The sequence below is a fragment of the Ischnura elegans genome, chromosome 12 (genome assembly GCF_921293095.1).
Source record: "Ischnura elegans chromosome 12, ioIscEleg1.1, whole genome shotgun sequence".
Classification (NCBI taxonomy): Eukaryota; Metazoa; Arthropoda; class Insecta; order Odonata; family Coenagrionidae; genus Ischnura; species Ischnura elegans.
Genome location: NC_060257.1, coordinates 31,228,658 through 31,250,049, shown reverse-complemented (window position 1 = coordinate 31,250,049; position 21,392 = coordinate 31,228,658). Strand labels below are relative to the sequence as shown.

Here is a 21,392-nt window from a genome sequence, read left to right as displayed (position 1 = left end):
TTCACTACTGATTTTGCTTAAAGCCTTTGCGATTTTTGTTTCTAAGGCGGGGGCAGCTGCCCCCCCCCCCCCCGTTGTCCCTCGCTGGGTACGCCCATGAGTACACGCAACATTTTCATCGTAAGATGAAGTAGAAAGGGAACGTAGATATCTCTCAGCGATAAAGGAAACTTCAAACATTATAAACACCTCGCCCATGTACCCCGGTGAAATGATAGGACCACGCAGTACAAACGATGAAATGGAAAAGAAGATAATACTGGAAATAAGGTATGAAGCCGAGAAGGACAGAGCAACTTGAAGGAAACGAATGACTATCTAAAAGTGAAAGGAGGAATAAGTAAACTGCATGGACGGGGCTGGGGAGTCTGCCCCCCCCCCCCCCACCTTACATGGTAATTCCTCCAAAAAAGTTCGAAATAAATTTTTTCAAGTGTAATGAAAATAAAAACATTAAAAGTTAAAAAAAAAAATCGAAAACATCCTTTTCCTGGGAAGGGCCACGGAGACTCCCGTTTCACTGGGGGGTATTCCGAAGGCCCTGAACTCCCGGCAGGATGGCTGACCACCTCCCACCCACTAACATAAAATCCTGAACTCCGCTCATGGTAACGGCGGTCGTATATGCTTTTTGAAGGATGTAGGGTAGGCACCCCCATATTTGCGACTTATCATCGATAATCACTACTACCCAGAATAGATTTATAAGTAAATAAATATGGATTACCTCCGTTAGAGTTTCCTAATGGCGGATATGAATAGATTTTGTCAAAATATAAATAAAAAATGTCAAAATCAATTTACATCCGCCTATGTTTAGCAATAGTTTTAGTATGGGTGATGGAAAAAGTTTGCAAAATAACTTTAAATGAATACATTACATTAAAATCCTGATCCTTCTTCTTCGAGAGGTTATTACTAAATGGAAATAAGATTTCTAATATAATCAAGAGGATGAAAACATGATTTCGTCGTAGCTAGCCCGACCCATCACGTAATCTCGGTTTATGCCATACTAATCATGGTCCCATGCGCAGAAGCAGATTTACTCTCATGATCATTTTTGCTCTGATGCAGTGATGAGTCGCTACAGTCAAAGATGGGAGCTTTAAGACAGGAGTGGACCACACGTTTACGAGAACCAAGTGAGACAGTTACTGCGTCACACAGTTCATGACGGACTTTTTTTATATATAAAAATATAAGAAAAACACGAAACATCAATGAAAGTGAGAAACCATTCCAATATCTCTTCCCTGAAAACATGGAAGCTTGATCACTCTCTTCAATAAAACTCAATGCCTATGAAATCATTTCAGGCTTGGTGTAACCGCGAAAATGGTATGCTGTCGAAACCATGTTCGTAAGTGAAATTATATGTTTAAGTGTGCAATTACCATTTGTAGTTTACATTATATCATGGAAAGCTTCATGTGCTAATTCGTTCTCAGATAATAAGGGGACGTTATTTTCGACTGGGACGCTGACACGATGCGCTTGGGTCAGGATTTTTTTTTTTCAATTTCAAGAGTTCATGTAAGGTGGCCACCCTGGGTGAAACAAGAGACGGGTGTGGGGCTGGGGGCGGAGATGCAGTCGGGAAGAGGGGTGGGTTTCGGGGGCGATGGCCGCCTCTGCGTTGGATAGCGCCCCCGGGTGCGGCGGCGGCGCGGCCGGGAAAAGCCGGGGGCGGAGTTGAGAGACGGCAGACTGGAATGGGGGCCATGGCCAGGGGGATGGGAAGAAAGAGAAGTGGCAGGGTATGCACCCGAAGAAAAAAAATATATATATGAGAGAGGATGTCTGTTTGTCTGTCCGCAATACATTTCCATAGGGCTGCACGGATTCCAACCAAAGTTAGTAAATAGGTGTATTTCATGCTCCCAAACCCCGCAGTCCTACTTTCGGTTGCGTCCAATGCGTCCTTCGCGTCGTTTTCTTATTACCATTTGTTACGTCACGACATACAACTTCTGTAGTTGTACATCCTGCCGGGAAGGCACACCTCTCGACACGTTCAAAGGGAAAACATAACTCAAATAGTACTACACTTACCTATTAATCCTCTAGGTGCAAACCATTTTGCTGGGGTATGAATTCTCAAGGTATTTTTGGTTTACACACGTATGGACACAAAAAGCGATCAATGTTGTGGAGAAGGGTATAAGCTGATCCCGTGAGCGTTATACGCAAATCGTTTTTTCCATTGCTTGCTGTTCAGCGTACTAAAAATCCTGCCCATGAATACCAAGTTCCCCACTTCTCCGGGTACTATCTTTTCCGATCAACGCCAGGTGGCCTGCTAGTTAAGAGATAATTTAAGAGAAATATTTATTCGAACGTACAGATTTGGGAATTCGTTTTTCCCCCAAACCATAATAAACTTAAATAAATGCTAGTCGTAATTTTGTTTGAGAGTTTCTTTTTTTTAATGCAAAAGACTAATGTCTTAACATCCCCTGCCAAAGGCCTTTTTAGGCAGCTCGCGGGGTAGTAAATATGTGTGGATGAGTATAAAGGGTGTTTCAGGAGGAATCTGCAACGCTTGAAGAAATAGTGGGGGCAACAATTTTAAGCAGTACTTGCCCATAAACATGGGTGGTTACAGTATGTAGTAATACTTTGTAGTAGTGGTAATACTCTATAGCAATAAAAAAACGAAATTATGGCCTGCGGATTGCTCCATGAGCTATATAAAAATTCTATTGCCTTTTTTCGTAGTTCGATAAAATAAATTAGAAATGGTATGGGATATAAATAAATAGAAAGAAATACCAATAAATAAATTTTATTAAAATGTTGATACTCCTCCTTCGTGGGTATGAAATTCAGCAATATCTTCTTTTTTATGATAGGTTTGTAGTTATTTTTTGAATGAACAACTACATATATTTCCTAAAATATAACTTACAGCTTGAAGCTTCACTTCGTAGTAGTAGCAACATTCATTTTGGAGTATAATTAATCTCTTAACGTAATAACCATTCAAATCACTGACGATAACGTGAGGTGGTGACACACGAGTGTTAAAAATATTAATACAAATACTCCAGGAGACCACAAGGGTATTTTTTAACGATACACTTTATGGTACACCAATTAGGAGTTAAAATACACTAAAGAATTTAATGATGGGTCACGTGTGGCCTAATATTCCAAATCCTTCTGCAGTTCCGAAACACTTCATTTCTTACTTTGCCGGAAATACTGATTTTATGGGGAAGTGAAGTAATGGTTTGAGATCGCGATGAGAAGTTGGAGAAGCAAGTTTGAGTTTAGACAAGTAAAATGACTTTTCTCAACGGAAGTATCTGCAATTCAGATGCTTTGGCGCAGTGAATTAAGATAAAAACTATAAACATATGAATCCAAAATTACAAAAATTTACATTTCTTTAGCTTCCTAAACGTCGGCGGTTTATGACGAAGACTTTGCATGAAGTCTTCAAGGGATGACAGCCGGATAAGAGTTTCATTTCGAAAACCCATTATTTGGGTAAGTAGGTCCACCATCACATCATGTATCAGTTGCATCAGATCTTTAAAAAACGACCGGTCTACAATCATTGATAGTGACATGCGCAAGTCGCAAATGCGATAATGTGAATTCAAGGTTTGCGAATATGCGAATTTCATTTTTGCGCGATTTTGAGAATAAACTTGATTTTCATCATCTTTCATTCTTTTGTTCATGCTGCTGCCACGTAAGTTATATCAAAGTGTACGTAAACCATGTTTATCCGTTAAACTGAGAATCTGGGTAGTTTTATTTTCTATAACACAAGGAGGGTAAAAGTACAGACTTGCCGCTTGCTTATGATAATTCGTTGAAAATAAAAAAATGCATGAAGCCCACAATGCAGGGGTTTGCTTCAATAACCGTAGTCGAAGTCGTGCAAAACTCACAGCCAACGGGTGGACCTACTACAAGGATGGCAATTCATAAGCATCCATTATGTAGTAGTCAAAATAACACCGATTTCAGGGTAAAAAACACCAATTTTGAAAAAATAATACCAATTTTGGCCATAAAATAACGGCACCTTATGTCATGTCCCTATTCATCAAACATGGTGGCATGGTCTTTGGACGAAGCCTTCACGATACGATGGCAAAGTGATAATTTTGGAAGCCAGCATTTCAATAACTAGCTCCAATAGCATTTCAAGAACTATATCCTTGATAAAAAAGGAGGAATTATCTGCATTGAATGTAGCTATACCCTTCATTTCCACCCAGCTGTTATACCTGGAAGACATACCACCATAATTCCAACGAGAAAACTCCAGGTCCAACAGCAATAACTTCGACTGAAGGAACGTGCACATTTGGCCGCTAGCACACCCGATACATTAATTCACTCGCTCGGATACAGAAACTCGTGTAGCAGAGTCTGCACCTGTATCTTGAACATGCTCTGGTCCTTATCGCTGAGCTTCCGCATGTCCCTAGTGACCGACAGGAAGAACGGGTCTACCTCCTCCGCAGACCTCTTGACCCTCAACCACTCCCGCAGTTCCTGGCACAGGGCTCGCGGGGGCCCGTGCCTGCGGTGGTGGTGATGGTGGACCGCGGATCCCTCCGGCAGGGCCCCGGAAGGCCAGCCGCCCACATCGGACCCCGCCTCCGGGGGAGCACTGGCGGACACCCTGCCCCCGGCGGCGGAGGTCACGTTCGAGATGTGGATGGGAGGCGCGGAGCTGGGTGCCGGGTCTGGGTCGAGGTCGATCGGTGACGCGGATGCAGCGTCTGCGGAAGGCGTCGTCGGAGGGCTGCGGAGGTCGGACGGGGAGGTAAACCCGGCCGAATGGAAGACTTTCCTGCAAAGCCCATGGAGAACATATTGAAGAAGATAGTTTGCGACTGCACTAATCAAAAGAAATACCACTCACATACGAGGGGGTGAGAAGCCAAGGGGGGCAAGTGATTTTTTTTCTCAACAGAGCTAGGTAAAATCAATTGTTAGAAGAAATACACAAAAATTGGTTGCTAAGGCATACGAGTGAGTCTCAGTTCTGTGCCGACATCGAGTGGAAAATAAAATGCACTACTAAATATCTAGTCGATCTCGTTTGTTTTCTATACTTAATTACTGTACCTAATTGTGTATAGAAAAAAATCACTTGTACCCTTTGGCATCCAACCCACTCATATATTATCAAAAAATCTATAAACTTATATAAAAGAGGATGCCTCATTGTATGTCCGCTATGCGTTTCCATACGACTGCACGCATATCGACCAAAGTCAGCACCTACATAAGTCATCTCATGCTCCGGAACCCCGTAGTGCTACTTTCGGTTGCGTCCGATTCGTTATTTGTGTTGTTTCTTATTACCGTTTGTTACACCACGTCATACAACTTATGCGGTTGCACATTTCTGCCGTGTACACCTCTTGACAATCTCAAAGTGGAAACATAAAAATCCTGCCAAGTGACCATGAATTCCAAGTTCCAGGTTTCCCTCTTCCCTGATTACTATCCTTCCCGAGCAACGCCGGGTGGCCGTCTAGTTTTTTTTATGTTTGATGATTTTGTGCTTTCCCGGCGTATGATACTGGAGAAATCCTCTCGCGATTTCCACCGGGTGAGTTCCTAGTAGGCCGACGTATTGATAGCTACCCTTTAGGACGATATCAGGGGTAGCTTTCGAAACGTCGGCCTACAGCAACTCACTCGGTGGAAAATCCGGGGAGATTTCACCAAAACATTGTTTCTCCGACGGGGAGGTAAACCGCCGGAAGGGAAGACTTTCTTGCAAAGCCCAGTAACAACATATTGAGGGAGTATGTTTTTATGTCTGCATCATTCAATGGAAATACCACCCACATATATTATGAAAACTTAGTTTAATATGTTACTTTGTGTATTTCCGGCTGGCGAAATCTTCTAGGGGTTTCCACCGAGTAAGTTGCTAATATACCAACGTTTCGATAACTACCCCTGAGGATAATAGCAGAGGTGGCTATCGAAACGTCGACCTACAAGCAACTCACCCGGTGGAAAACCGGAGAATATTCCACCAAAACATTGTTTCTCCGATGGGGAGATAAACCCAGCCGATTGGAAAGTTTTCCTGCGAAGCCTAAAGAGAAGATATCGAGGAAGTAGGTTTGCGACGACACCATTCAAAATACATAAAATTTTTATATATCTCATCAAAACATTTTTTCTCCATCGCTAGAGACAGCCATCTATATAAAAAATTAAAATGATAGTGCGAAAATTGCACATAGAAATCTTCATTCGCCTTGACCGGGATTCGCACCCGGTTCTCCCTATTTACGATCGAGTTTTTTAGCCAGTTAATCTAACGTCTTTCCCATCAGTGGAAATTTGTGGGCTGTACCGGACAAGATTGTGATGGTAAGAAAAATTAAAAAAAATCGTACAGAGAATGTAAATAGATTTGTTCAACACTGTTGAAAACGGCCGAAAAAATGAAGTTGTGTCTCTTTTTTTCCCGGCGAACAATGGCACTGAATACACCAAAGATTCGTCATGAATAAATATTTGGCATAGCATGACTTTGAACACGGATCCACCGATTGGCGGTCGAAGTTGCTGGCTAATTTAACCACCAAGGTAAAATCTATCCTGATATTCTCAGAGCGAATTTCAGGAAAGGTTTTAGCGAAAAAGATGTTGACTTTGCACCCATGCGCATGACTGCGTACCAAGTCACTCGTTTCATGCAGCGATTTGAATGACAGTTAAGATATCTCGGGTCTCACACCGGGCAAGGTCCTCCATATCAACTTCCGACGTTTCGATGTGCAACTCGCCCAACATGCTCAGGGATTCAGGAATCCAAATTTGGATCGATCGCAGAGATATGGAGGACCTTACCCGGTGTGAGTTCCGCGAAATCTTCAAGGCCGAAAAATTAGTTGCAAATTTGAGTTTGGAGTTTCAGTTCACCACCATTCCCCTGATTCAAGCCGAAAGTTGGTTTGGCTAGGTGAGGGTAAGACTCAACCGAGAGTAACCCACAGACGGCCGATAACACTTTCAGTGAGGGAGGACCAATAGGGTGGTTTCCTATTATTTTTTTATTGCCTAAATCGAAAGTTTATAACTCCTGGAGTAAGTATTTCACGCTTTTAGATTTTTAAATTACGATATCTATTTTTCGCGATTAAATGAAAAGTTAACATTTTCAAGCGCGCGAAAACGCGACGGGTAAGTATGAATGCTGGGAAAATCCCGTGTGACGTCATTCTGGTTACAGCTGCCGCCGTGTGAGGTCACCTTGGTGCTAGGCTATGAGCGCCGTTACGATGCAGGATGCTAACAGGTAGCAGAGTACCATGCTAGCTGGTAGCGCTGGGCTTAAATAAGGATTATTAATAGGATCCTACCTTACCTTACTACCTACTTTATCAAACGAGGAAAACTTTCCGACCTTAGCCAGTTTTAATAGGTGATTATTAAGACATGTTTCCCTCAGCTCTGTGCCTCATGCATGCATTGGTAACCTCAGACGATGTAAAACTCCTCTCTACTCGTATAGAAACTAGGTCCCAGTGAGGTCACGTGGAGTGGCATCGCATGGCCGCCAATCTGGCCTTTTACAAATGAGGATAAAATTGACCCTTGCCATTCGCCTAAACCGGTATTTCTAAAACCAAATAATTTGTATATTATGGATACACTAATGGTGGGTAACGAATCGCAATCAATGCCTTTCGTTTTCTTTGATGAAGGAAACTACCCTATTCGTTCCCCTGGGCCACGTCACACTTAGAGGATGCTTATCTAAATTTTTTCGAAAGTTTAACCTCAGGATTGCGACGCGAGAACCTTCGATCAGTATCCCAATACTCTAACCACTAGGTAAACACGTTTCTAAACATTTAGAACGAATTATGTATTTTGAAAACGCCATTTTCGTCCTCCAATGACAATGGACGGCCTAGGTGGGTGAAGTCTTCGCCTGCCAAACAAGAGTTCGCGGGTTTGAGTCCCGCCTGAGTAGGTTTCCCCTATCCAGGAAATGATTGTTAGCGCACGTGTAAATGTTATCTTGTTGAAAAACTCCGATATAAAAGGGCATTGTAGGCTGTTTTCGGTGGTATGCAAACAAATTAAAATGAAAAAAAAATTATCCCCATGATGATAAGGTGACTTCATCATGGCTTTACGAAAATTCCACAAAGCACTTAAGCAGGGATATGGTGGTCTCAGAGAAATCTTAGCAGCCGCTGGGGTTTGAACCCGGATCCACAAGGAGGGAAACTCGCACTTTCTCCTTACCGGGCTTAGAACCTCGGTTTTCAGGTTTCCGGTCCAATATCTCCATCATAACGATATACGTCAATTTATGGAGTGAATTTCTTACGATAATAAACGCCGAGTATGGAAATTAGTCAGTGACGTGAATTGAGCAGAAAATTACAAAGTATAATAATTTCTAATACGATTAGCGACATGAATGAGGTAATTTAACAATTCAACACACACTAATTTATCAAGGTAAAAGATCTGAATTAATATCCGCGATAATCGGGCCAGAAAGATAAAAATCAGGTATCATCTTAGCGCTGCCAACGACGCATGGTTACTTCAGATGATCTTGATAGGAAACATATCGAATTTTCAATTAGTTTAGCATGACTTTTTTCTAACGATAAAAAAATTCGGTTATATGAAATTTGGAAATTAATGATATGCGAAATGCTCCCAGATAAAAGTAATTAATGCCCCAATTTATTATTTATCGCCGCGTTAATTTTATGATAATTGACGGCACACTAAAGAAAATGCCGGATTTTAGTTGACGTACCACTGAAGATAAGAGGGGAAAGTCAAGTTGAAACCGTCGAAACATATAATTATGCGCAAGGGTGATTTATCTCTTAAACTATCCAATCGACTACAAGTTTTGACACGCTGAGTCTAAATGCCTGTTTACATGGTACATTAGCTCGTACAAGACAAGTGTATAAATGAAGGAACGCGAGAAGGAACACCAAAATGAACCGTGTAACCACCCAACTAGTGCGAATACATGAACATAAAATAGAACCTGTTCTAATTTGATTCATGCATTCGCACATACTACGGTCCAACAAAATCGTTCATGCAATCAGAAATTAACTCGTGCGAGCCAACTTATCGTGTAATCAGGCCTTAAGGTATGATTGAGTTTGGGCCGGTTCTTTCGTCACTGAGGGTTAGACACAACTAGCATTAGCAAGCGTTAAAATGAAATATGATTTTATGCTTTCCCGGCGAATAATGTGGGCAAACTTTTCTCGGGATTCCCACCGGGTTAATGTTTTTATAACGGCCAACGTTTCAAGTACCGTCGCGGCACTCATCATCAGGGCTGAATATTGATTTATTTAAACGTTTCAAGTACCGTCTCGGCACTCATCATCAGGGCTGAATATTGACTTATTTAAATAAATCAATATTCAACTCTGATGGTGAGTGCCGAGACGGTACTTGAAACGTTGGCCGTTATAAAACATTAACCCGGTGGGAATCCCGAGAAAAGTTTACCCACAAGCGTTAAAATGATTTAACGGCAGTGGTGGTGGCATTCGCTAATATTTTCCCCATTTTTGGCTCACGACCTCGGAAGCCGGAATAAATCCTCCACATCCGTGCTATTTCTGCGTGCAAGATAATTATATTCCTAGGGAGTGCAATTGTTTCACATTCATTTTACATTTTCTCTAAATCTCCAAGGTATCTTGAAAATCCTTAGACACAATGTAGGCCGCAGCCTCACGAAATTCAGACATGGTGCAATGATGAAATGCTTAAAATATCTTTACGACATTTTTTCGGGCCCAAATACATTTCAACACTTAGGACATTTTCGAGGGGCCAAGGCTAAAGCTAGAAAAAATAGTTATCGCGGTAGTCAGCCAATAACACCCTTCAGATTCATCACATGATTTCGGATTCTGTCATTTAAAATTTGGTCCAATGCGACAGAGCCATTAAAGAGGACTCGTTTAGATTATGTTCCATTATCTCTTTTACACTTTTTCCAAAATGGCTTCGTCTGTTTCTCTGTTTCGCCGATTGAATCTTGCAATTGAGTTTAAACCGACTTCTCATCGTCGGATAAACTTGAAATTTTCAGCACAGATCGGAATCAAATCACAATTCATTCTTAAGCTATTACTAGGTCTTCAAAGGAAGTATGAGACACCTTTTTTGACAATTTACGTTTGCATTAATTGCTTATCTTGAGGGTAAGTACAAGTGATTTCATTCCTCATGATCTGGCGCAATGGTTAACGCGGATGCTTAGGGACCAGAATGTTTCAGGTTCGAATCCAAGATATACCGACTGTTTTCCTTATATTAATACGTTTTGTTAACAAGTTGACTTTACGCGTCTTCCATCGCCTTAGGTTTCGCTATTTCGCTCTTCATATATGGAAGTTTTGTGGTAGCCTTTTAGGCCTCACTTGCAAAAAATAAAATAAGGAAAATAATATTAAAATGGATTAAAATTTAATTTAAAATCCACATTTAAATTCAAATTGTAAGGAATAAAAGTATGTAAATTGAAGAATGCAAATTAAGACAAAATAAAATACAGAAATATAAAAAAACACGCTTTTTCCAAAAACAGTATAAAATTCAATAAAAAGTATTAAAAAAGGTGTTCATCACTCGGTGAATAAAGTATAGGCACCAATCCTTACTAAGCAATCAAGTTCTTCTGCACTCATTTCTAATAAAGCTAACCATCACCCACGATGAAGAGTGATGAAAAGCTTATTGTTTGCATTCAGTGGTTTCCGAATCAACTCTGTGAAAGTTGAAGTTCACAGATGAAAAAACGACTTCGTTTTCTTACACGGATTTATTTTTTTTGGTAAAACATGTTTCAACCTCAATAAATACTTGAAAATAACATTTTGAGGTTGAAACACGTAGTACCAAAAAAATAAATCCGGGGAAGAAAACGAAGTCGTTTTCTCATTTTTGAGGTCTGTTTTCGCTTTCTTGTGCTATTCAGATTACTTATGTGATGACATTTTATTTTTATACGATGTGCTTATATAGTCGGCTAATTGGCAGCAAATAATGTTTTTGTTATGACTGCTGTCGATTAAATTACTCAATCATCGCACTTTATACTGAGAAACTCTGCCTTGAATCCAACCTACCTGGCAAGCAGCGGCGAGAGATTTCTCACTGGTAAGTGAAATATAACTCCCACTTGTTGAGCGTGCGGCATAACCTCATTTGTAGCACTTGTCATTCGATAATGGCCACTTACGACGCTAGCACTTGAGGATTACATTAGGATAAGGGATATTGCTGCAGAGGCGACACGGAATTAATCTCCTAACATGCCCGCGAAGCCAAGGCATATCATACCCACTGAGATTTAACTAAATACTTAGGAACTGTGGCTCATAAGTAAGAATTAATAACACAAAAATGTGTAATATTACAATTGAAATTAAAAGGACAAGAAAATACAAGAAAGCATAGCTAGTTCTTTGTTTCAACCCTATCAGTAAGATGTAGGGATAAAAGTGGGGGGAGTGATGTTTCGATCACTGATGTTCGTGGATGATCAGGCATTGATTAAACTGTCAGAGAGTGCAGGCAATGCTGGATGTGTTAGATAATCGGCGCGCTGAATACCGCATGAATATTAATCAATACAAGACCGAAGTTATGCGGTAATGCCACTCTTAAAATATAAGTGGATGGATAAAAAATGGAGGAAGTGGAGCAGTTGTATCTGTGCTACTCAACTATCTGTGCACAACGGTGAGCAGCATTGAAAAAATATGTTTTGAATCACGTATTCTCGATACTTTTGTAGCTTGTATTTTGCATGATAAATGCAGTTTAAATATACTTTTCCCACCTCTGTATGAACAGTATATTTGATGATAGCGGACTCAGCAGTGAGGATATTAAGATGACAACAACTTTAGAAAAAGAGGCGACTGTGAATTGAAAAGAGATTATGAGAGGACTTCTATGCAAGAAAATAAAAATGTGGCTTAGTGACGAAGGTTATGATGGCTATGAAGGTGTCGATTCACCTTGGCTGACGACTATCCCTGCATAGTCCTGAAGAAATTAGGATTCGTCAGGCGTATTGTGGGAAGATTTTCGGATGAGAAAGTAAAAGAAAGGTGCTATTTCGCACTCGTTCGACCGCGCCTTGAATATGCAGAGAACGTATGGGACCCGGTGCAGAGAGACTTAATCCGCGAACTGAATAAAATACAAAGGAAGGCTGCGCGTTTCGTCAAAAACTGCTGCGGGCGTACAGACAGCGTTACCCAGATGTTAAGCGAATTAGGCTGGGAGCCGCTGGAGACTCGGAGGCTGCGCGCTAGGCTTAGATTGCTTGAAAAATTGAGAACGGATATCTTTCAGAGCGACACGAAGAACATAATATTAGAACCACACAATATTTCCATGTCCGATAGAAGCGATAAATAAAGAGAGATTTTTGCCGAACGGATAGATATGGGAATTCGTTTTTCCCCCGAACCATAAAGGACTTTAATAAACGATAGTCCCAACTTCGTGAGAGCACTTTATTTTTATGTGTAAACGGCTGGTGTCCCAACACCCCCTGCCACACGCCTTTTAGGCGGCTTACGGGGTATTATGTAGATGTAGATGTAGATGTATCCCACTAAAATTGTGGTCACTCTATTCGAAAAAACATGTGATGTTAATTTGAATTATCTTTCGTCAAATTTCAAAAAGACATGCAAAAAATTGGACGGGATATAATAATCGATTCGTTAAAAAAATCACTAGGGTAATACTTCTCGGTCGATACTTCTCGGCCAATTTTCCATGGTATTTCAATTCGCATCAAGAAGAGAGCAGCTTCACGAGTAACCCAAAAGTAAAATAATAGTATCCTTTACTTACAATGGAGGAGCGGCCGTGCTGAATGGAGTGAAGTACTCGTGTAGGAAGGACATTCGATCAGTCCAGCGCCATTTCGTCCTCTTGGCCGCGCGACTGTCCGCCACCATGTTCCTCCTCTGTCTCCGATACACACTTCTCAGAATGTTCCATTTGTCGTGGCATTGCAAATCTGAAAATTAAAAATATAGACAGAAATACTAACAATCAATTACTTAAATCTAATAAAATGAGTAAACTTGAAATTTAAGACACACTCATTGTAAGTGGTCTGACCCACATCTACGGTACAGCTTTCGCGTAATGTTCGTCAAAAGCATATTGAAAATAATATAGATGACAAATATTGACGGCGCAAGTAGTTTAAAATTGAATCTGTAGGTCAAATTACGAGGTCTGGAGCAATTATCACATCCATTATCCAATAGTGTTATATCCTAAAATATTATTACAAGCAAAACGTATGAACTTGGTAAAGAGTTCTCGGGATCGCCACCGGGTCAGGAACTCCATATCTGCCAACGTTTCGATGTCCGACTCGGTCATCGTCCTCAGGGCTGTGAATGTCGAGTGAGAATTTGACTTGCTTATATACAGTCACTCTGGTGGTCAGGTGACTGCTGATTGGCTGTCGTCAGCGGCATGCTCTGATTGGTGGTTTTGCCTAGCCTTTTGTATAGTCTTGAGCACAGGTTTCCAGGTGCTGCTCAGAGCATATCCGGAGTCTCTATTGATGGTATTCTTAGACAGTCTAATTTCAATAGACTCTTTAATGAGTCGATCCCAAAAGCCATTGGATCGGCAGAGCATCTTGGTGTCGTCAAACTTAACAGTATTTTTGCATTCCATCCAATGCTCTGCGATGGCTGACTTTTCGGGCTGTCCTAGGCGGAGGTGGCGCTTATGTTCTTTGAGCCGCGTGTCTATAGTGCGGCCCGTCTCACCGATGTATATTTTCCCGCACCCACATGGCACTTGGTAAACGCCAGGTGTCTTCAATCCTACCGGATCTTTTGCTTTGGCGAGCATGTCCCGGATCTTTTTTGGTGGTTTGTGGATGGCCTGGATGTTGAATCTCTTCAGAATTCTCGCTACTTTCCCCGACACTGAAGAGATGTATGGTAAACATGCCTTTGCAGTTCGATCGTCTCTTTCTCCTTCTTCTCTCCTTGAGTTTGTCTTGGATATGGACCTTTGTAGGGCCTTGGAAATTTGTCTCTCATCATATCCATTCTCCTTGAAGGTTTTCCGAAGGCGCTTTAGTTCAGGTGCTAGGCTATCTTTGTCCGAGATAGATACGGCTCGATGAATCAGGCTTTTCATTACTGCCATTCTCTGCGAAGGATGGTGGTGACTACGTCCATGTAAGTAAAGGTCCGTATGGGTGGGTTTTCGGTAAACGCTGTGACCGAGAGTTCCGTCCGTTCTTCTGGAAACCAAAACGTCGAGAAACGGAAGTCTATTATTTTCTTCTATTTCCATGGTGAACTTGATGCTGCTGTGTTGACAGTTCATGTGATCGAAGAATTCATCCAGGCTGCGTCTCCCGTGGGGCCATACCACAAAAGTATCGTCCACGTATCGAAGAAAGAGCAAAGGTTTCAAAGGAGCCGAACTGAGGGCCTTTTCCTCGAAGTCCTCCATAAAAAAGTTAGCAATGGTAGGGGAAAGGGGGGAGCCCATGGCCACCCCATCAGATTGCTCGTAGAACTCTCCATGGTATTGGAAGTAAGTGGAAGTGAGCACATGGCGGAACAGCTGCACCGTATCTCCATCAAACTTCTCAGCTAGAAGTCCCAGGGTATCGTGTTGAGGTACGCGTGTAAAAAGAGACACCACGTCTAGGCTCACCAGCAAATCCGTCTCTTTAAGACGGATGCCAGCGAGTATTTTCACAAACTCAGTCGAGTTTTTGATGTGGTGCTCACAGTGGCCAACGTATGGTGATAAAACTCCGGTGAGGTATTTTGCCAGGTTGTAAGTTGGTGAGCCGATGGCGCTCACGATTGGTCGTAGAGGAATTCCGTCCTTGTGAATTTTTGGTAGGCCATAGAGTCTTGGTGGAGCTGGCGCTGGTTGTCGAAGATTCCTGATCGTCTCCTCCGGTAAGCCCATTTTTCTGATGATGGCGTTGGTCTTACCTTACCTTACACGCGTAAACATGTCTTAATAATCACCTATTAAAACTGCATAAAGTCGGAAAGTTTCCTTCGTTTGATAGGGTATTAATAATCCTTATTTAAGCCAAGCGTACCTGCTAGCAGCCTGCGTCGTATCAGCGCTCAAAGCCTCGTCCCAAGGTCACCTCAGACGGCGACAGCGGGAACCAGAATGACGTCACACGAGGTTTTCCCAGCATTCATACTTAGCCGTCGCGTTTTCGCGCGCTTGAAATTTTTCACTTTTCATTTAATCGCGAAAAAAAGATAACGTCATTAAAAAATATACAAGCATGAAATACGTACTCCAGGTGTAATAATCTTTCGATTGAGGCAATAAAAAATAATAGGAAACCACCCTATTCACTGCTTTACATGGCGCAATTTTGTCTGCGCCTTCTTACACTCGTCAGAGTGAGCAAATACGTTGTCCCGTGTAAAACAGCCTTGATGAATGGAACATGACCTGAATATACTGAATGAAAACCTTTGGTATAAAATGAAAATTTATTACGTTTTGGACGTACCTATTTGCGAAAATATTCTTTGTTTCGATAGCGTAACTTTCACAGCTTCGACGTATAAACGGAGTGGGCCCAATCACTATCAAAAATAGCGATATACTTCGAGAAAACTTCTTATCCAAATACCGACTAAACTACAACTGAATTTCTAATGGGCAATGAAGTCATTTAAAAGGATTAAAAATCAAAATTCGTCAAAAAATTCTATAAATGGAATGGAAAGATTGAGTGGGATGAAATTTTAAAATAAAAAAATGAAATTTAAAAGCCAAGAGGTCGTTAAATGAGAAAGCGCGTGAGTTGCCCCCTACTTTCCATGAGTTGATGACGTCATTAGAGATCTGACTCATACAGCCAATTGGTCGTAAAATGAGAAAACGCGTAAGTTGCCCCCTACTTTTTTTGAGTTGGTGTCATAGGCGGATTTAGGGGGTGGTGGGGGGACGTGCCCCCCCAGACCCTTAAAAAATATGCCAGATTTTTAATTCGGCCCCATTATTATTGCGTTCGTTTTGTATTACGAGATTTCCTTGTGCCCCCCCAGAAAGAAATCCTGGATCCGCCCCTGGTTGGTGATGTCATTAGAAATCTGGTCCATTTACACGTTCAGGAAGAACCTTTCATTGCGAGAACGAATTTTTCTCAACAGTATAAACCACATCGAAGAACAAGCGCTCTATGGACAAGGCTGAGGAGAAGTGGGTAGGGCATGAGGACTTATCTGTGAAATGACCGTCGATTTTTCCTAGCAAATATCTTGAAAAGTAGTCGTAGGATCGAAAAATGGAAGAACGCTGTTCCTCTGTTTTTAACACCATCACATTCGATGTATTGCCATGTTTTACCGCAATCACTGTAAAAATAGTTCACAGATCGTGAAATCAATTTTAGTTTTATACGTTTCCAAACGCACTAAACTCCTCCTTCATACCGGTAAATTTCAAAGAATTGTTTAGATTTTCTTACAAATGTAAGTACGTAAATAAATTGAGCACCCTAAGTCGAGTTGAGAGTTGTTGTGCACTAACTCACGCTCATTTTGAGTTTTCACCTCCATAACTACGTCAAGTAAAATTGCTGTGAACGATCAATGAAGGACGGAAGCAATTTAATGAGACTGATTCGCACACGAAAAACACAACAAAAAGTACGATATCGCACGTTGAGACAGGGCAGAGAATACACAAGCATATAGCGGAAACCAATGATCAAAAGAGGATTCACCGTAACCATTTTGTAAGGGATAGGGAGTATGAAATACGAATATGGGCGACCGCACCCAACACAGCTGAGGGGAAAAAACAAAAGCGACACGAATTCAACACGGTATACGTCTACGGATGATGAGGAGCTGGAAACCAATGCGAAGTCGGAGATTTTTTTGCGGAAGAATCGCGAAAAAAGTGCTTTTTGCGGTTTGCAGCGAGCACGCACGCCTCGAGTAATCGTGCCGAAACCGCCGACGGGAAGTCCTCTACGGTCACCCGACGTGCATTACTGACCCGCTGAACAACTGAAGCATTACGGCATCCGCGGAATTCATTTTCGGAGCCAGAAATGGTATGGATCTCCCCAAAAATAAGTACTATATCAAAGGATGCATAAAATATATCAAAGAATTGAGATAATTCAGAGGGATTAAAAAACAAAACTGCCAACCTGAACCGGAAGTGACATACAGGGTTAATTTTTTAGCGAAATGACGGTGCAAAAGATATTTAAGAAATTAAAATTCGATGACGTGTTTAAGTAGTTTGACGTAACTTTCGATACGAACCGAAAGTGATAATTAAGTTACATGCATCCTTTTCAACTTTTAAAAATATAATGAGTCGAACGATATTTTGTCCACTTGAATCGGTGCAGCGGTTGAGTGGATGCAAGCCACTTCCGGTCTGAATCGGAAGAAAGTTTTTTGTAAAATATACCCTTTATTACTTCGGCTGATGTAATAACTCAAAAAATGATGCGTTTATTTGAATCGCTGGTATCGTTTGGTAGCTACGTCGGAAGAATCATAGATACGTACCAAGGAGCTGAAAACAATATGCACTCCTTTTCTTGGACAGTCGTGGTACAAACACATACTGAAGATGGTCCTTATTTCTTTAAATTGGGACGGATTCAGTTTTCCTACTCTTAAAATAATCGGAATGGAATATAGATGTTTCATATGGAAATTACTGTCTAAAAAGCAAGAAAGCGTGCAAAATTTCAAGTCGAACTGACTATGTAGAATGGGTTAAAAATCTATAACAAGATTCCATCGATGAAACAGACAAACAGACGAAGCAGGTTAAGAAAATGCGAGTAAAAACGGTCTAAAAACACTGAGCCGATAACGTGGAAAACTCTGCGTTTGATTTCATCAACTTATTGATTCGTGTTCGGATAGCGGGAGACGAAGTAGCCGGCCTCGCAGGCAATCGTCCTTGGGCGGGGTCGACACTGAACACACAACCGCATGTAAACCCTCCGCAAGCAAAAACTACTTGAGAGCATGCTGGAAATCTATTTCTACAATAACGACACCATCTACGTATCTGTAGGAAGATATTTTAAGTACCAAAGAAAATGAAATGAGGTTAGCTAATTAAATTTTAAACATTGAAAGCAGTTAAGAATCACTAACTAATCGTCAGTGATTTAACCTAAAGGTTGTTGGTGAACTCTTCTCAGGTTTTCCACCGGGTGAGTTGTTTGTAGACCAACGTTTCGATGGCTGCCTCCGTCATCGTCTTCGAATAATTGTATCTCAGGGCAACGTACTCGGATGCCCTGAGGACGATGGCAGAGGCAGCCATCGAAACGTCGGCCTACAAACAACTCCCCCGGTGGAAAACCCGAGAAGATTTCATCAGTAGGTATCATACGCTGGGAAAGGACAAAATCATAGCCCAGAGGTTGGTTTGGATAGGTGAGGTTAAAGATCACCCCAGACTAAGCCGCAGTCGATTGATTTCACATTGTCAGGGTTACTGTACCTTCCCTAGGCGTTTAATAAATGGTAGAACTCAACGCCCTTTTACAAATATATCATGGCTTGTTCACCTGCCCAGCGGAAGACCCTAGAGATGGCTTGCAGGATATTATGTACCTATCAGGGCACATTTGCGTGCCTCTTGGCAGGAACTAAATCCCTAGAAGGCCCCGCAGAATAGAGGCAGGGAAGGGATGCGACTTGCAACAAAGAGGGAGAAAACTCCAGGTGTACCTTTGCCTCCCCCCCCACAAAGAATAAAGACCCCCAAGTGAGAAGTAACCGTCGCCTTCCTGGAATAAGCGGTGAACTTTAAAATTACTATGACCCTTCACAGACTTACCAGATTGCAAGCTATTATGCAGTCCTCGTCAAAACTTACGTCCTAAAGATGCACAGAGTAAGTTCGGCGAATTGCGTAGGAGGAGTAAGAGAAAGGATTAAATCAGAAGATACAAGCGTGATGGAGTGGAATTTTTCCATATTGAAATCGATAATTGAAATGTTCCAAGATAGCAAAGTTTATTACGACCTAGATTTCAAAGTTTCTACATCATCTTCGAGGCACAAATGGTGTGTAGTGCATTCAAGGCATACAATTTTAACTGGATTGGGGGAATTCCCTCCCCTATACCTCCTTCCTTCCCCAATCCAGTAAAAATTGTATATTTTGAATGCATAACTCGCCATTTGTACTATACATGTCTATGTGAAGATGATGCAGTAACATTGAAACCTATATCGTAATTAATTTTTTAAATCGTGGATAATTTCAAGTCTACACAAAAAAGTAGGAGAAAGGAATCTAGGGGAAAATGAGAACGTGATAGAAAATGACCTACGCAGTTCCTACTTATATCATTTGGATTCTCTGCCATAAGGGACAATTCGACTCGTCAAGGAGACGTTAGTTAAACAAGAAGGAGATACAAATAGGTTTTTACAGTGGCCATGATCCCTCCCTAAGAGCCAGGAAGCTCTTTTTACCTTAAAACATCGAAAGAAAAAATTACGCACTACGAAAACATGGTAGTGGACGCAGTGAGTCCTTTAATGCTCGGAAAATCAAATCATAGGGCAACTACTATAGCATATTTTTCAAAGGGCTCTACCTAATATACAATTGAATCGATAAATCGATCTCAAACAAAAATCTTCCTAGCGCGTAGAGGTCGGGGGAAAGGAAATGCCCCTGGGCCATGTAAATATTACCCTGAATGGGTAATATTTACATGGCCCAGGTTTAGCCTTGGGTGATCCCTCCCCTGATCACTCCGAACTTACCTCTGAGGGAATAATCCATTGGCGAAACTAAAGGAATTGTTTGTGGCCCCTAAACACAATCTGTATACTAGTGAAATCATGTATAATGACCGTTTCATAAAATCAACATGCAAATTACTCTCCCATTAGTTCACCATCGATAATGCTTTTACGTAAATCCTTAACATGCCTTTAATAATATCTCCGTCCCGTCTCTCCCATTGAGTCACTCGCTGAGACTTCATCCTTCAACCACAGTTACAATTTGCGATTCTACGCGGAGGTTGGTTTAATAAAGATCACCCCAGATTAAGGAACGGGCTAGAAAGCTCTAAGCTCTATAGCTACACCGCACCGCGTGGGAATTGAGGTAAGCTTTGTACTTTTTTATCGGAAACGCATGATGCATTTCAATTAGTGATTCTACGCGAAGGTTGGTTTGATAGGAGAGGGTGGACCTCACCACAGATTAAGTAAGGGGATACCAGGATCAAAAACTACAGCGCACCGCATGAGAATTGAGGAAAGTGTCGCTTTGCCCTATTTAACCGGAAATCTACGATGAATTATTACGCACAATTACATAATAAGCGATAAAATGAAATAATTTTTGCTGTTCCCTCCCCCTCAGGTGGATCCAGAGAGAGGGACGGGCTCTGGCACCCCTCTGGGATATTCAATTTGCACTAGATAGAATGATAATTTTGTTCGGACCCCCACTTCTGCTGGGATTACCCCCCCCCAGGTAGTCCCTAGCAGTCTCTTATCCCTATCCTGGGTTCGCCAAAGCCTCAGATCACCCTATGTTTTATCAGTGTCGGCATCAAAGAGAATAAGACCTCAACTCTAACCACATGGTGAACTCCAACTAACCTCGCGTCCATACCCATGCCATGCGTTAACGACCGTTTAATTGAAGTCATTACGCCGACTAAAACTTTTCCCGAACCGATAACCACACACAGCGTGCGGCATACGACACTCACCTGTTTTCCCGCCACCCACAATCTCCGCCACTTCCTTCCAGCACTGGTTCAGAGCGTTGCGATTCCTGTATTCCCCCGACGACGGATTATACAGCGAATCCCTTCTTTTCACCGCGTCGATGAGACGAGAAACCTCCTCCGCGGTCCAAATCACCTCCGCCATAGCGAACACGACGAGCTAAACGGCCAACACACATCCAAGGAACATGGCGAGACCTCAACGAACACAATCGAAATCGTTCGTTGCCCGGGGAACAGAAAGGAAACGAGTTGCGCGCGCACAACTACGGGACAAACTTGCTCGATCGGTTCGGCGAACCCCGCGGCTCTGCTAGTAGTTTGCTGGGCGGCTCACAAAGGCGCTGATCACAGCCGACTTTTTTTTTCAAAGGTCGCCAGCCCGCGAGGAGCGCGGAACGAGCGGAGCGAACGCCGCCGATCCTGCTCGACGTAGTTCGCTGATGTGTCGCGGGAGGGCGGGCCCCCTTGGAACACTCCGATATTCCGATCGCTTCCGATAAACCCGATTCGGGGGCGAATTTAGGAGGGGGGGCACAGCATGACCCCCCAATATTTATCAAAATTTATTAATGTTTAT

At 42.0% G+C, this 21,392-nt stretch overlaps 1 protein-coding gene across 1 annotated transcript; it reads right to left on the bottom strand.

Moving 5' to 3' along the window:
- Positions 1-2,798: 2,798 nt before the first annotated feature.
- Positions 2,799-21,069, bottom strand: LOC124169103. Its single transcript, XM_046547590.1, has 3 exons — positions 20,795-21,069; positions 12,886-13,054; positions 2,799-4,819 (listed from the first exon to the last, which is right to left on the bottom strand). The coding sequence occupies exons 1-3, from the start codon at positions 20,955-20,957 to the stop codon at positions 4,357-4,359; spliced, it is 795 nt and encodes a 264-aa protein (XP_046403546.1). The 5' UTR covers positions 20,958-21,069; the 3' UTR covers positions 2,799-4,356.
- Positions 21,070-21,392: the final 323 nt, after the last annotated feature.

Coding starts and splice junctions, on each gene's coding strand:
- LOC124169103 (XM_046547590.1), bottom strand. CDS start 20,957: ATGGCGGAGGTGATTTGGACCGCGGAGGAGGTTTCTCGTCTCATCGAC. Junction 13,055..20,794: donor TGTGGGTGGCGGGAAAACAG/GTGAGTGTCGTA, acceptor TTTAATTTTCAG/ATTTGCAATGCCACGACAAA. Junction 4,820..12,885: donor AGCACGGCCGCTCCTCCATT/GTAAGTAAAGGA, acceptor TGGGCTTTGCAG/GAAAGTCTTCCATTCGGCCG.